Here is a 16,915-nt window from a genome sequence, read left to right as displayed (position 1 = left end):
TCCAAGGTACAGCAGAGCCACTGTAGAAAGCCACAAGAAATATGAGCTGTGACCTACAAAGCCCAAAGTGAATTCAGTTTTCTTAAAATGATTTTGTGGAAGCATTTAAAAAAAAAAGAATCTGAACAATTTAGATTTTTTACAGGCTTTTTTAAATAGCAGTTCCAAGGAGAACAGTATTTAAAGACATATCATTCTGTAATTTAGGGAAAGGTATCAAGTACAGTCAAGGGTCTTGTGCCAAACACACTGATGCTGTGTTACCCAAAAGCAAAGTGCTGGCTTTCTTTCCCAAGGCCATTGGAGAACTATGCCATTCAAGACCAACAGTCTCCTCTTCCTTTTAGTGAAGAAGCAAGAATTAAGAGTTCTGTATTAAGCAAGACTCCACCATTTAAGAAGTCATCTCAAGCACCTTGGAAAGGAAAGGCATTCTCCACTACAAGGCAGAAGTCGTTGCTAATACTCCATTAAGTAACACCAGGAATGGGAAGCAAAATCACCTAGGGCAGCTGCAGAAGATTGGGAACAGACAGGAGGCAGGTGTGGAGTCAAGCATCCTCACTTCCAAGACACTGCAACACCACTGCAAGCACTAACACCACTGAACTCCCACACCCACTAGTCAAAGCAAACTCAAAGAGTCTATAGGTAAGATACAAGACCAAAACCTCAACAAATGTTCACATCCAAATAGATAGCCTAGCCTCATGCCTGACCGGGAAGTGGAAAGGCAAGGGAAAGATCTGCTAGTTTCACTTCCCTGGCATGGCTGAACCCATTATTTGTCCTACTATATGCTTTGCAGACAGGCCACTTTCCTCCTCACGCCGGCTTGTCCAGCCAGCACTCGGCACCACCACATTATCTCGGCACCTGCAGGCTGGACCTCCCCTGCCCGCCCGAGTTTCCCTTCACCTCATCCTCAAGACGCGGCAACCCCTGGGCCCCAAACACGCCACATTTCAGCTCTACGCGGCCGCCCCGCGCCCCGGCAGGGGCACAGGGCCGGAGGCGGCCGAGCCGGGGGGGGAGGTCCGGGCCCCAACGCCCCAGGGCGGCAGCGGGGCGGAGCAGCCGGCTCCCCCAGGCAGGGCAGGGTAGGGAGGGCTCAGCCTAGCAGGCCGCGCGGGGAAGGCCCCCTCCCCTCAGTGAGGTGGCCATTAGGCGCGTAACGGCCGGCAGCCCGCGCGCAGGGAGAGGAGCAGCTGGAAGGGGCGCTGCACCGGCGGGGAACGGCGGCTGCCGCTCGCGGAGCGCCGGGCGCGGGCTTTGGCGCCCGATACCTTGGAGTACTCCTGAGCCAGCTTCTGGTACTTTCCCTGCAGCTCCGCGGCGGCCGCCATCCCGCCGCTGCTGCCTCCGCGTTAGCGCAGCCGCCGGCTCCGCACGCCCGCGAAGACACGCTTCCGGGTTTGGGGGCGCGATGACGTTATCACGCCGCGGGGAGAGAGGGAGGAACTTATGTCGCCGGCGCCACCATCTTGACGCAACTTCCAAGATGGCGGCAAGGGGGAGGGCGGGGCCGAGAAGGTGGGGCCGGGGGGGCCACGTGAGGCCGGTGAGGCGATCGCGGCCGCCTCCGTTGCCGTAGTAACGGCTGCCGGCCTCCGCGCAGCCTCGGGGCTACGGGGCCCCGCCCCGCCCAAAATACTTCGGCCGCGCGCGGGGGCAGCGTTTGCCCGCGGCCGGGGAGCCGGCAGCAGGCGGAGGGTGTCATGGCGGCCCATCGCGACGCGGGCAGCGGCGGGTGGTGCCGGGGGGGTGGGGGGGCAGAGTGCTGGGGCCGTCCCGTCGCTCCCCGCCCGAGGCAGGGCTGTCGCTAGGGGGAGCCCCGGCCCCAGGCCGGCGGCGGGCGGCGGGCGGCGGGCGGCGGGGGGGGGGCGGGGCGGGGCGGGCGGTCACGCCGGGCCGCAGGGGCCGGTGCCGCCGCCGGCCGTTGAGGGCGGCTGCCTGAGAGCGGAGCCCGAGTTCGGGGTGCGCGGCCGGGGAGAGGGCGAGGCGAGGTGCCTGTCACCCGCCTGCGACGGAGGGAGGGAGGGAGGGAGGGAGGGAGGGCGGCGGCGCAGGGCCTCGCGCGTCCCTGCCCCCGAGTCAGATCTGGGCTCTAACGTAGCGCCCGCAGAAACCGAGGCGAGTGCAGGTTTTGCAGATCCGTAGGTGAGGAGGTGAAACAAAAGGCAGTTAAGTAATGGCTCATGGTTCGCAACAAGTGAGTGGCAGGGATGGGATTAGTGGGTGCCAGCACTTGGCTCGTCCTACGGCCTTCAACCATCAGTGCCGGTATGTCCTGAGGAAGGGGAGCGCGGGTAAATCGAGTGTTACTGCAGTGCCGTCAGCCAGTTTGCTCTCAAGCTGCAGAAACCCGAATTCCAGTCTGGGGGGTCGTTTCGAGTATCTGCACCCTCTGGTTCCTGGGGCGGGGGGCCCTTCTCTGCTGCCTCCAGCGTGTAGGTCCCTTTTTTTTCAGAGCCTCCTTGCAGCTTCTCCACCATTCAGCCATTCCTCTTCAGAGATTGCTTAGAGTACACTAATTATCTCCGATTTCCCCGTGCTTTACCCTCAGATTTGCCAAACATTTAAATGTGCATATACCATCAGCACTCTTTAAGCAGAATATGAAGACATCGTAATAGGTGTATGTGGTCCTGCCAGATATCCAGCCAATTTTGCAGGATTTTGTTTCTGAAAATGACTGGAAACAGATGTGTAAGGAAAAGAATAATAAAGCAAAAATGTGATGATACTTCACCAGTACATGCTGAGCATCTGGTGATTTGCAGGTTAAGGGCTTCCTGGTCTAGGATAGAGATGTAACAGCAAATTATTATTTTTGTTCAGTTTCCATGGTATCATTTTTTTCCACTTGATTTCAGCATCGGGTCTTCATAGCCTTTCCTCAGTAGCGGGTAGTGCTAGAGATGCTAAATCATCGTTTTCTTACCTCCTATTCTCTTTGTTTCCCTTAAGTAGGAGTAGATAGTAGGTGCCTGTAATGGGAGCTAATCCTTTTCCTTAGTCTCGAGGCTTTGATGATGTGTGCTATTCTTTTGCTTATCACAGTAGTGGAGTTGGCAAGCAGTAGATATGATATGGTGGCCAGATTAGTAAATATGTTTGTATTTCCACAGGAAGTCTTAATGTTGGAGGACATCTTGCTGATCCATATTGCCAAGAACAGAGACTACACATTTCTAGGAAGTCTAAAAGGGGAAAAAAGCAAAACACATATTGTCACTATTCATCCAAGTGATCTTGCTGTGTTCTGCATGGCCAGAAAAGCTTAAGTAGCAATACTGGATTAAGAAATAAGGAAGCTCTGGTTTTTAACATTAAAGCTATGATAGACTACTCCTTCCACTCCATTTTGTATTCCCTGCAGAAGTTCTTAACACAGTAAAGGGAGTTTGCAATTGCTGTTCAGCACACCAGGGTTAACAGCAACACACCTTGCATGGTATGTCCTCACATGTCAGCGCATTTAAGTTTTATACTGGAAAACCATTGACAACCATTACAATTGATTCTACACCTGTATTTTTAGGTGTCCATTTTCTAGGATATGTCTTTCATGAAATGTTAGATTGAAATGCTTTGAACATACTGTGCAAAATACAGTACTCCTGGTTTGTGCTGTGTTCAAAGATGCTTTTGTGATATAATTTTCTCCTTGTATCTGGTGCAGTGAATGCTGGCAGAGAGGTTTCACAGCTGAAAGCTGCAAAAGGGAGCTGAGGGAATTACAGTGCCCAGTTGTAGCAGGATGAATTGCATTCCCACTGACAACAACGGTATTTCTGACTGGGCAGCTAGCATTCAGGGTGAAGGAACACAGAATTTATTTGACTGCATCAATCCAGAATGGCAAGATCCAAATGTACGTTATATAGGGCATTTATCATAGGAGGTAATGCCAGTTTCTTAAAACATGGGTGGAGTGAATCAGAAGTTGGCTGCTTTTACCGCTTAAAGGCTGTAAGGTGGAGGGCTGACTGCAGGATCTTTAGGCTCATCAGAACAGCTCTGCTTCAGTGGATTTTAAGCATCAGGCCAGCCTCTTGTATTTTAAAGTGCTCCTGTCTCTTACCCAGTTTCTCATGGATCCTGGAGTCCCTATAGTGTTAAGAACATAAAATGTTGTGATTTGTCACCGTTCCATAGTGGTACTTGGTGAACAGCTTGAGTCAAAATTCCCCGAACACACAGGTAGCAAAAGTTATGTGGCTGGTTTGTTTCTTTTTTTTAACTTTCTCATAGGAAATGTTCAGTTTCATCCTTTTGTTTTGTTATTGCTGCTGCAGTGCTACTTCCCCTACTTTCAGCTGTGAAAAAAATGTCTTTATTGTGCTGTTTCCTTGCAAGCACTTTCTTAATAGTGATCTCTCCCTAGAGAGCAAGGTTCTCCAACCACTGCACTGGAGAGGTGCACAATGCATGTTGCTGCAGCGAGGTGTCGTAATGCTTACTTGTCGGTGACTCAGTGTATAATTGCAAAGGACTGATCTTGTCATCAGAAGTTCAGAGCGAGAGAGGTCAAGTGAGTGGAATGCCAAGCAGTGTGGGGTGGTTGCCACAGGACGCCCAAAATACTACCTTCTGCAAATCCACCCACATGAGTATAAGTACACATTATGGCAGCAGAACTTAATGCAAGCTAAAACATGACGTGTTGAGCAAAGAAACCCCTTACAAGGGTCATAGCATTTTTGCTTGTCTTGTTGGCTTTCATGGGGGAGAGAATGGAGAGCAAAGGATATACAGTGGAACAGAGGTGGTCCTTCTCTTATGTCTGTGCTAAGCAGCTAGTATAATGGGTGTTGAATTTTAGATGCTGTCTCCAGAAGAATAATTTATTTAAGAATTACAGTGATTGTTTTGATGTGTTCTATTTTCAAGCTGATTTATCCTCCCTTTCCAGCTCAAACAATGCCTTTCCCTCTGTCCGATTAGTCAGAACTTGTACTCACATACCTAGTGAATAGGTGCAGGTAGAGAAATAAACAAATATATTTTGAATCATCCAGAATGTTTTCTGTGATTCAGGAAAATAAACTTCATTGTCATCACTTACATGCTTACAAGTATTCACCACAAAAGCGTTTCTAAAATCCAGAAAAAATTAAAAAATTATTGGAAGGGAGCCATCTTCAGTCATCAGACTATCACATGCATTGCATAAACCACATCCTCGGAAGCTGCAAACACCCTAAACTGGTGTTTTGTTTCTGTTATCTTAGCAACGGCAAGTATGAACAGCAGGATATGTGCTCACGATAGGCACTCATTATTTCTTGTCGTGAATCTAACAAACCACTTGTTATATATAACCTTTCACCTCTTTCCAAAAGCTGATTGTTTTGATAAAATAAAGACAAGTACTCAAAAAAAGTACATGCATGTACAGATACACGCTTCACAGAACAGTTTCTTTTAATTATTTGTCGTCATTATCATAATTTCAGTATTTCCCTAGCATTTAAAAACAGAAGTGAAAACAAGCCTCTCTGTCTCTCGTGTCCCTTCCCAGCCCCTAGAATAAATAGCTTGAGTCATCTATAGGGTGTGTGCATGGCCAGGGGAGTGGTGCCTTTGTGTAAAAAGAAATTGCTGAGAACGAGAAGATGGAAAAACCGAGCAGGCAGCTGCTTGTGATAAGTCAGAGTTGACTTTGCAGCTCATGTTCCACTCGGGTACAACACACACCAGCCCGTGGTGCAACAGCAGCAACTTCTGTATCTTCACAGCAAATCCTTACTGATACTCGCTCCATAAAACAACAGAACTTTGTAACAGCTGAAGAAGTTTATGTTTCTTCCATTTTTTCCTGAATGCGGAGTTCCCCCTCATCCAGGAAAATGAAACCTCTTCCCTAACTCTGCCATCTTTTGTTGAAGGTCTACACATCCTCTACAGCCCTATTTCCTGCTTTTCTTTGCTTCATGCTTGCAGGGGCCATAGCTGAGAAACGTTGGCCCAGCTAAGACTCCCTGCACTCAGATTCTACAGTCTTGCACGTTTGCTGGAGAAAGAAAAATAAAATAAAAGCAACATACATTAAATCCAAACAGACAAATCGTCCGATTTTATAGAGAAAGGGAAAAGACTGAACTGAGAAGGAGCATTATGAAGCTTGTACAGTGAGAAGTGGATGCTCTCTCACATACAGCAGTTGTGGACACAGACCTGCAAGCCTTTGAAAGAGGTCCTCACCCATGAGAGTATCATCAACAAACCAGGAGCCGTTACCTGTAGCAAAGATGGCACGGCTTTGTCTTAATTTTCTCAAATCTCCAGAGACAGACACAGGAGAGAGAGCTGACAGATTTACCAGTAGTTTAGGAAACATTCTAATCAGAACTGTTCCTGTTTATGAGCATATTTATTTTTTATTTTTAAAAAGCTTGTGGTATAATTTGGACTGCTGGAATGAGCTGAAGCCAGATCTTTGGTGTGTAAAGACCATTGTGGAAAAAGAAGAGGGACGGAGGAGACATGGGGCAGGGTACCTCACTGACAGAGCGCAGGGGGAGGGCACACACAGTGTGCCATGCAGAAGGCAAAAGCGATAAACGCTGATTTGCACATCGCAAGCCTGGTGGTGGGAAACATGAACTTGAAGCAGTGGAAGGGGGGATGCCCCAGGAGGATCGAAAGGCAGCAGGGGAGTATTGCGATCAAATTGACTGCTGGAAAAAGTGCTTTGGTGGAGAAAGGTTTGTCTTTGCAGATTAGTGTGATCTGGAAAGGAGAAACAGCATGAGGAGCAAAGCAGTGTCGGTTTTGAATCCTAACAATGGGAGGAGGAAGAGTCTTAGGGAGGATTACAAGACTGAGACAGCTATATTAGCATTTTAAAAAATATGAATGGTCCAATCTTTTTGTAGGTTTTTTTTTTGCATTTTATTACGCTTTTGGGGTTTTTTTGTTCAGTTCTCAGTGGGGGTTTTTTGGTGTGGTTATGATACTAATCAGTAAAAGCAGCATTATTTTTGCTGAGTGAAATATCACATACCTTTAAGAAGGTAGCAGTGAACCTGAGTGTGCTTACAGGGACATGTGTCAAGGAATGACACAGTTGGTAAGAAATATTTTTTTTTTTTTTTTTGTAAAATGTAGGAGTAGGCTTTGAGGCCTCTACACTTCAAAAAGAAATAAAACATAGAAAACTATTTACAAGACAACAACAACAAAAACCTCTGTAGAACTTAATCATGATCTGTAAATATTCTATGTAATGATGTAAAAGAGTTAAAGTTTTCCAGTATTAAAAAAACCCTACATTTCAAAATTACAGCAGTTGATTGGAATGGTTTTAGGCAAGAAGACAAGCTTCTTAACCTAGATGAAATTCAGCTAGAAGTAACAGGACGCAGAATATTACTAAAAAATTGAAGCTTGTTATTGCCAGCTACACATCCATAAGCATTGATTCATTCATTCATTCGATAACCAGCATTCCTTAGAAAGTGGGTGCTATCCACTTGCCCAAGCCAGCAAAGGGAGGAAGATTCACAGAATAACAATGCACTGTTTCCCACCTCTAATTGCATACCATATTTCTGTGTATACATCAGCACTAAAATTAAATTTGGTATCAGGATCTACCTGGGGTGGTTGTGCTTCTCGTTATGAGCCACTATATATGATAAATAAAACAGCAATGCTACCAGAACCAGGGTATTTGCGATGTTGGACACCAACAAGTAGGGATTAACAACCGCATCGGAAATAATGAGCCTTGACAGATCTAGGGTTAAATACTTTAAAATTAGATCCTGCTGAAAGCTGAATCTTGTCGCTTAGCAACGGCTGCATGGGATGCTGCTGTCACTCAGCGGATACTCCTCTGGGGAGTTAACATTATGCACACAGAAAATGGGTTATGATTGGGTCAAGGTGACATCATGCAGCATGGTGGCATCATTTTTTAAGGTAGCATACAATACAATTGCACTGAAGTTAATGCCCAGATTTGTGTAGCCACTCGGAGATTTAAGGAAACATCTTTTCTTTTGAAATGGCTCGGTTCTGCCTACACCTTACCTGCCTCACGGAAGGGCTCACAGAGTCTGCATGAAACAGCAGGTCATTTCAGCCAGAACACCGTAGTCAAACTCAACAGGTGGATTTTTAATCTTTTTAAATTTCTCAGAACCAAAAGAAAAGCAAAATGCCTACTAATTTGTGGAGGTCTGACTGTATTCAGAGCATGGAAACCTCCACCAGCAGTTCGGAAAGCATGCACAAAGCTTATGAGAGAGAATAAAATGTACCCTTACTGAAAATAACTGAAAATTTAGTTTGCTGAGCTAATTTTAGCATTTAAAACAACTAGGAACCTCCTGGATCTTAGTAAGAAAGCAAGATACCAACTTAATGAAATAAAAAAAAGCCTTTGAGGCACAAAATCTATTTTTTAAAGAAATGCTGTATAAACGTTGATAGAGGTACCTACAGAGATTTTTCTGAGCACCTGCCTGCCAAATGCAAAGCACCTAAGCACATCAGTGCTGCTGAGGTTGGTCTGACAGGGACCAACCTGCATCTCTAGACATGAAAATACCCAAGCGCTTAACTGCTACCAGCACCTTTGGAATGGATACAGAACTTAGGTATTCAGTCCAATCTGGTATGCTGCTTCTTAGGGCTTAGAAAGTCAGGATACTGTGGAAATGGCGATTATTCCAACCAGCATAAAAGCAACACCTAGGTAGACATACCTAATTTAAGAAACTAGATGTCCTTCTCTGAATGCTGAAAGAGCACAGGCAAGTACTTCATTAAGGGTAGTCATTCCAATTACTCAAATGAAGTGTGACAATGGCAAATGTAGCATCTCCTATTAAGACACGAGGCAAGACACCTTTGATCTGTCCCCACTGTTTTAAACAAACAAAAAAACCAACCAACCCTGTAGATCATAGAATCATAGAATTATTAAGGTCGGAAAAGATCTCTAAGATCATCAAGTCCAACCATCAACCCAACACCACCGTGTCTCCTAAACCGTGCCCCGGCTACAGATTTTTTGAACACTTCCAGGGATGGTGACTCCACCACCTCTCTGGGCAACCTGTTCCAATGCCTGACCACTCTCAGTAAACACATTTTTCCTAGTATCCAATCTAAACCTCCCCTGACACAGCTTCCGGCCATTTCCTCTCATTCTATTGCTAGTGACCTGGGAAAAAGAGACCAACACCCACCTCACTACAGCGTCCTTTCAGGTAGCTGTAGAGAGTGATAAGGTCTCCCCTCAGCCTCCTCTTCTCCAGGCTAAACAACCCCAGTTCCCTCAACCTCCCTGCATAAGACCTGCTCTCCAAACCCTTCACCAGCTTCGTCGCCCTTCTCTGGACACGCTCCAGCAACTCAATGTTCTTCTTGTACTGAGGGGCCCAAAACTGAACACAGGATTCAAGGTGTGGCCTCACCAGTGCCGAGCACAGAGGCACGATCACTGCACTATTCCTGCTGGCCACACTATTCCTGACAGAAGCCAGGGTGCTGTTGGCCTTCTTGACCACCTGGGCACACTACTGGCTCATGTTCAGGTGGCTGTCAACCAACACCCCCAGGTCCTTCTCTGCCAGGCAGATTTCCAGCCACTCTTCCCCAAGCCTGTAGTGTTGCATGGGCTTGTTGTGACCCAAGTGCAAGAGCCAGCACTTGGCCTCATTAAACCTCCATACAGTCAGCCTTGGCCCATCAATCGAGCCTGTCTAGATCCCTCCACAGAGCCTTCCTACCCTCGAGCAGATTGACACTCCTACCCAATTTGGTGTAATCTGCAAACTTACTGAGTGTGCAGATAACTGCAAGGTGAGCTGAATGGGAAACATGCATTGATGAAATACACATCATGTCTCACAAATCTTGTTGCTCTTCCTTTATTTGGACAGGCTGTGCCAAAAGAGAGTTCGCGGTGAGCAGGAAGGTTACCAGGAGAGATCATGAAGAGTCAGGATCAGGGCAGAGCTCATTAAACCAATGTCCAGGTCACAAACCACCAACTTTTTCTGCTGGCTGGGGCCTCACCATTTGGCAGTGACGGGAAGAGATCAAAGACATGGACATACTAGTCGATAACAGGACTAGCTGACTGTAAAGGCTATGACAAGCCTAGGACATGCCAGGCAAGAGTGGTGCTGCAAAGTCAGGGAAGGTATTAAGGGCCAGGTTAGTTAAAAGCACCAGCACTCTACAAAGATCATGCGTAGCTCTTCTCATGCATGTGCCAGCAGGCTGAATTCAAACTGGAATTGATGTACAGAAAAGTGGTTAAGAGGAATGAAGATCATGTCTTCTAAATGGAAGCCAAATAATCTTGGTTTGTTTAATAAGTCAAGAGCCTAAGGAGGGAAATGATTGCTTTTGTACTGATGCAATCGGAAAACAAACACTCTTGATGTTTAACGAAGAGCTGTTTAAACTAACGCTGGCAGAGGGTAGTGTTAAGCTAACTGTAAGCACAGGCTTTCGTTCAGGAGAGCCTTCTGGAAGAAAAGGGAGAACAAGAAACCCTGCTGCTCTGAAGACTCAAGTTTTGAGAAGAGTCAGTAGTGCTTTGCTGTCTCAGGTGCAAGAATGACTCTCGCAGGTCAAAACAGGGAAGAGAGTTTCTACGTCCAAATAATGCTGGGAAAGTTCCCAGGAACATTGCTGGACTCATACTTACACGTGATTACCTCTAAGCATGCCAGATCATATATTTACTCAGACTACTCAAACTAAGGCCACTTTCAGGACCCAAAAGCTCAAGATCTGTGAAAGTGTAACCATATTCTCTGTCAAATTTAGACAGCCATTTCTGCAAATTACATCTACCCTGTTAAGTATTTCCTCAACAAATGTCCTTAAAATACAGCTGGTATAAGTGGGTAATTGCTTCAGTTAATACTTTATTTTGAGAGTTGTGGCTCCATACAGAGGGTAATTTCCAGCAAAGTCGTAACAGGAAAACACTCTTGGGAAATTTAACAATGAACTTAAGGCTCTCTTAGCATAATATGGTGAATAGCAATTAGAAAGCTATCATTAACATATGATACATAGCTGTGATTCTGTCCAAACTAATTAAAGCAGTTGTTCTCTTATCAGTATATTAAGATGAACACTACATTAAAGATATTAATAGTACATATATATATTTTCTAATTTGTAATTTAAATATTATTTGATGCTGTGATGAAAGCAAGGCTACCATATCACTTCAAGTATCACAAAAGAAACTATTTCTGTCAGAGCCTACAGAGGAAACTTAACTCAGTGACACTAGTAGGTTAAACAATTAAAAATAGAAGAGATGGACCAAATGTCTGCTTTTAAGAGAGATAAGCATCATGTCACATCTTGTTTCCCTCTGCTACTTCTGCCTCACAGGTGCTGGAAAGGCACATGTGTATGTGTGCACTTGAGCTTGGGAAAGCTGCCCGGGAGCAGCAAGCTGAGGCAAGTGGGATGGGGACTATTTCATTCCTGCTAATGAAGAGGGGGGTGTTCCCACCTGTGTGCTTTCCATAAAGACCCATACATAAAGACCCAGCTGACGCCACAAATCATTATCTAAAGAAAAGTAAATACTGAAAAATACCAAACAAGACCTACGCAGCTTTATCTAGGGACACATTTTAAAAATTACCTGTCCTGTACTACACTGTCGATCTTTGAGTATCTTACAAGCAACTTAGCTGCAGCAATACAGGTAGAGAACTGTAAATAATCAGATGTTTCATCAGAAAAAGGTTCAAGTTATTTCTGTTTAAACAAATGCTTTGCACAGGAAGGCAAAAGGTATGCAGTAGGATTTCAACAATTTCCAAGATGTCAAAATATACTTCAGACTTCCAGGTTAAAGGGTGAAATCTTGGCCTTAATAAGATGCTCTTCAAATATTACAGCAATGGATGAACCCGACTGTAGGCAAATCCTGCTATGGATTGATAGGGTTCTGTCATTGTACAGATGACTTGCACACAGAGGCAACAGTCTTAACCAAGCCAAGACCTAAAATGAATTACACATTTGGCTTTTTTACACTAGCCCAGTCTTGTGGAAGAGATTCAAATGGCGAGGTAGGGGACCATCTGAGACCAGGGTCTGTAGATAAAGAGAGAACACAGCGCTTTCTGTTTGCAATGCTGTTTATTTTAGAAAAGCCCCTTTGATCATCTGAATGAAAAATGTGGGCAGAAAAGTCACAAATGTTATAAAACAAAGTTTATTCTGCAATATTTTGTCATAATGAATTGCATCTCTTTGGTAAAAATAAACTTTATAAACATTTTAATTAACAGAGATTAGCATACAAAAAACTAAACTTCTGTAAATTGTCTTTAAAACAGGTAAAGGACTAAACTGGAGGAAAAAGGGTTAGAATTGGTCACCTACTGGCAAAATTATTCTAAACAAACCAAAGGACATTGCTTATGCTACATTAGAAACAAGCTAACGGGAACTGTTTAAAAACAACTCTGGTTCATTTGATCAGAAAGCATTCTTACAATTCACTTTTAAATAAATAATAGTTACAATGAATTGGCAATTATAAAATGTTTTATATCGCTATATGGCAGTAACGTAATACTTTTAATTATGCACTTTTTAGTTTGAAGAAATGTACATTTATAAAACAGACTTGATAATGGCACTGGCAGTTAGGTGTGAAGAATGTGCTTTAATATATAATGGCAGGTGCAACATTTAAAATATTTTACCTTTTCAATAAATATTTTGACTACACCGTTAGTATCATGTATGAGTGTACTTTGCTTTAACCAAAGCTTGTACTTACTTTTCAGGCTGATGAAAAGCTGCAAACCATACAACTTTTGTTTACAGTCAGATTTTATAACATTTGATGTGACTTTTGCAAAAGCAGTAATTTAGTATTGGAATCGGAAAGGCCAATACAGGTTTGTACAGTACTCACATCAAATTTAGCCTGAACAGAGCAGCCTCCCTTGCACACAAGTCTCATACACTTCTTCACTGTATTAAAGAATTGAATGTGGTTCATTAATACTTCTCTTGCCAAAATATATCTGAGTCAACCATTGGCATGAACATTTTACATAGTCACTGAAGAAAAAAAACCAAACAACCCCAAACCCAACAATCAAAATAACTTTTAATTATACTCCATTTATAATATATACACCAGGGTCTCTAACTGAGGTGGCAAACAAACCCAAACCCAATGTTTACGTAAAAGGAGGGCAGCTATTCTCCCACTACCAAGAGGGTGCTCTGCAACTGAGCTGGCGGCCTTCACCTGCCAAAACGTGCGGGCAGAGGCATGCGACAATGTGGAAGAATAGGTCGGGGGCACAGATCAGCTGCCTGCTCCTTCGCAAAGGGGAGAGGGAAGATGGCAGAGCATGGAGAGCATGGCCCCACTTCCCCCTTCCACAATTCCAGTCCTCCCAGGCTGAAAGCCATAAGGACGGATGCAGCTTTCACCATTAAATTCTGATTAGTACGGTTTTATTGCTCATTGCATATGGTATTTAAACACATTGTTAGCATCCCAACCCCATCCCTTCAGAAATGCTGAAGTCATTATCAACAACTTCAGGGTTAACAGCAGCATAGCCACACTCCTAGTAAGTATTAACCTTCTCAAAACTTTATCTGAGGCAGAAAAATAATTCAGAAACAAAGCAAACCATGGAGCCGACTATGACCGTAGTTTCCAGAACACTTGGACCTTGATCCAGCTTTCACTGGAAGCTACAGAAAAGCTGCAACCACCTTGAGCAGGAGCCAGGCAGCACTCCTCTTCAACAGCGTGCAACTGAAATCATTGCACCGAGCAAAATCCCAGGTTGCTAACAATATTTCTGTGTAGCTGAATCCTTGTTTTCACATTGATACAAACTCTGCCCTTTGCAGTTCTCCATCCAAGGTACAAAAGCAAAAAGCAATTCCACCAAGCATTCATATCTCCACATCCCAAAATCCTAAGAACCACTGCGTTGGTACTTAATTTTCCTTTAAAAAGCGAGTTTTACCCCTACTGTCCATCAGTAACACATCCGAGATCAGATCTAATTGGCTAATGCACCACTTGTGATATCCAGAAGACATACACATCTGCACACATTACCCTGTTACGGATGTGGGCTAACAGGTATTCACACAAAGCAGGAATGCAGCAAAGTATTTTTCTTCCCTTTCAAGAAATAAAATAAATCATGCTTAAAACTGAAATAGGTGGAAAAAGAAAAAAAGAATCACTTTTTTTTTTCCCCTAGTGTTTGTGCTTAAAAAAAAAACAATGTTGGCTTTAAATTCCAGAACACAAAGAACCTCAAATATGTCAGGCTTGATCCAACAGCCACTGAGTCAGGCAGAGCACCGCCGTTGTCTTCAAGAGGCACTAGAACAGGCCCTCAGAGCAACAGACCTTCAGCAGCATGGCTGTGTTCATATTTAAAGTAGACAGTTTATGGCAGTATTCACAAAGAAACTGACAAATAAGAAAAAAAAAAACCCCAAAAACCCAAAAACCACACTGATCAAAGAAAGGCCTCCAAATAGCCAGAAAAATACCCCGTTGAGGAAAGGTTAACTTTTGGCTCAATCCAGCACTGTTTTCTACAGCCAGAACAGTGGACACTGGTTTCCTAGGTGGCTCTGCTCCTAATTTTCAACCAGTTTGCCCAACACCTGCTGGAAGCAACAGCTTCATGTGTTAGTGAGAACATTTATGGCACATTGTGCTACCTTTCGAAAAGAGGAATGACCTTTGATAGTTGTGTACGGTTCTGCAACATATTTAAGGCATCCTTATACTTACAGTCCTGTTAAAACCCACTCCAACAGAACTGCTAACCATTTTTGAACAGAAAACTTAATTAGAAAAGCCATCATCTACAAGAAGATATAAGCAATCACCACTGATTTAAAAAAAAACAAGGAGAAAAAGTACACCATACCACTAAAACATTTTTTGGCTGAAGGATGTCTGGGAACTGTAAAGAGATTCTTTTATTGCAAAAATTAATTGTGAAGGAATTTCTTCCCAAAACAGAGTTCCTCCCGAGCTATGATGTGCATCCAAAGGCTAAAGCCTAGCCTCGCCCCTTAGATGCCCCATATGCAGCAGGAGGCTGACAGGACTCACACAGCACAAGGCACAGTGATCGGGGAAACAAAAGGGATAGAGAGCCCAACAAGCACTGGGGGAAGGGGCAAAACCCCAAAAGCAGTTTGGGGTTCACTGGTCTAAAAGGAAGATCCCTTTTCAGACATTCCCTTTTCAGCAGCTGTTCACCACCTAGGCATCTAAAGCCTCCATCTCATCCATGTTGTCCCCACCATCAACTGTCGGGTTCTTTTTCCCCCAAAATCGGTATAGGGGAGCAGAAATGTAGATTTTGCAGGACTACACAGCTACTACATATTTAACATTGGTGGTAACACGAGGACAACAGCAAACTCGGCAAGTGGCAGTTTTCACTGTTGGCTACATCCAAGGTGCATGCATGCATACATGCACCTGCATGAAAAGGACCCCACACCCCACCCCCCACCCACCCACAAAAAAAGACAATTTGTCTTAATATGAAAAAACCCCGTTTTCCTTCAGGAATCTGACCTGCACACAGCAGATTGAGGGGAAGGAGAAAAGAAAACTGTGGGTGATACGCACCTCAGCTACCCTTTACCCCCACTCTTCCAGGAGGTACTTAGCATCTTGCTGAAAGCAGCTCCTAGAGTGCTACAGGGTTTCAGCCACCATGTCAGATGGGCTGAAAACTGCAGCCACTCAGAGCTGCTTCACCAGTGTTTCCACTGAGACCTGCCCAGAAGAGTGAAGAGAGGATGGGTGGAAAGAGGCAACTGAGGCCAGAACCCTTCCCCCCCCCGCCCTTTCTTTGTCTCCTCCTTTGTAATCCTTTACGTGGAAGTCAGAGCCCTTAGTTAGGGCAAAATTCACCTCTGGAGATGGGGCCAGCAGAGATGGAACTATAATCCACAATGTGCATCTGAACAAACATCTCTCTGGAAAAAAAAATATATCAACTATAAAAAAGAAAAGAATTAAAAAGTGATCATTAAGAAGTATGCTTTCAGGTTTTCACAAGTCATGCATCTCTTCTAATTTGAGAAGATTAAATATTTTTTTTTTTAGGCAGTGATTTAAAAATAAATGGCTAAATTATAGTTAGCGCCAAAAAATAAAAAAGCAATGAGTCCTCTTATGGCTTTGATCTCCCTTGTGAAGGGTAAAAGTAGAAGAGTATTGCCACAATTAAAAAAAATATATGTATATATTCAACACTGAGAAACATACTATTTTTTCCTTTGCTTGTGACAGTGGGTCTTTGCAGTACTTATTAAGGAACTCAAGCACGTTTGGATGCCAGCAAGGTGGAGCAGAGACCCTGCTGCTTCTTTCAACTCCTCGTCGATTTCTTGACATAACTCCTTGAGTGCTTTGTTGCTAGGCTGATTTTCCTCAGAGGTATCTACACAAGATTGTGATGCATAGCCACTGTCTCCAAGAGGATCATCTTCATAGTCAACGTCTGTATCCACTTCGCTGTGAAATCCTTCGCTGCCATCACTTCCGTCATGGCTGGTCTTGGAGATAAATTCATACACCTCGTCAAGGGAGGAAAAGGAAGACATGCTGGACCTAGATGCACAGCGCTGGGAACCCATGCTGCTGGCACTGTAGTTGTGATCCTCCTTTGGATCAATATTGGTGGCCGCAGAATCATTTTCCTGCAAATTTATGGAACTGGGAGGATTAAATGCACTGCCGTAACTCCTCTTCTTGGGTGTCTTCAGAGGCTGAGGTTTCTCACCTATTAAAAACAAGGTTCGTCAGTAAGCCCATACTCCAATGAGATCACCTGCAAAATGAGCACAGTATGGCTGGCTGATTGCAAAGTAAGCTGAATGT

General features: G+C 44.3%; 2 protein-coding genes across 6 annotated transcripts in view; both read right to left on the bottom strand.

The window, feature by feature from the left end:
- Positions 1 to 1,432, bottom strand: part of PPP1R21 (protein phosphatase 1 regulatory subunit 21) — a 32,547-nt gene extending 31,115 nt beyond the window's left edge. For 2 of the 3 annotated variants that reach the window (XM_064446445.1, XM_064446446.1), the window contains exon 1: positions 1,287 to 1,432. In XM_064446445.1, the coding sequence (XP_064302515.1) occupies positions 1,287 to 1,346 (60 nt within the window). In that variant the 5' untranslated portion in view covers positions 1,347 to 1,432. The remainder of the gene's footprint in view (positions 1 to 1,286) is intronic. The other variant, XM_064446447.1, reaches the window with a different exon arrangement.
- Positions 1,433 to 12,204: 10,772 nt separating this feature from the next.
- Positions 12,205 to 16,915, bottom strand: part of FOXN2 (forkhead box N2) — a 35,925-nt gene continuing 31,214 nt past the window's right edge. For all 3 annotated transcript variants that reach the window (XM_064446442.1, XM_064446444.1, XM_064446443.1), the window contains one exon: positions 12,205 to 16,817. In XM_064446442.1, coding sequence (XP_064302512.1) covers positions 16,300 to 16,817 — 518 coding nt within the window. In that variant the 3' untranslated portion in view covers positions 12,205 to 16,299. The remainder of the gene's footprint in view (positions 16,818 to 16,915) is intronic.

Source organism: Phalacrocorax carbo, chromosome 3, assembly GCF_963921805.1.
Source record: "Phalacrocorax carbo chromosome 3, bPhaCar2.1, whole genome shotgun sequence".
NCBI classification, from domain to species: Eukaryota; Metazoa; Chordata; class Aves; order Suliformes; family Phalacrocoracidae; genus Phalacrocorax; species Phalacrocorax carbo.
This window is presented reverse-complemented; position numbering and strand designations above follow the sequence as displayed.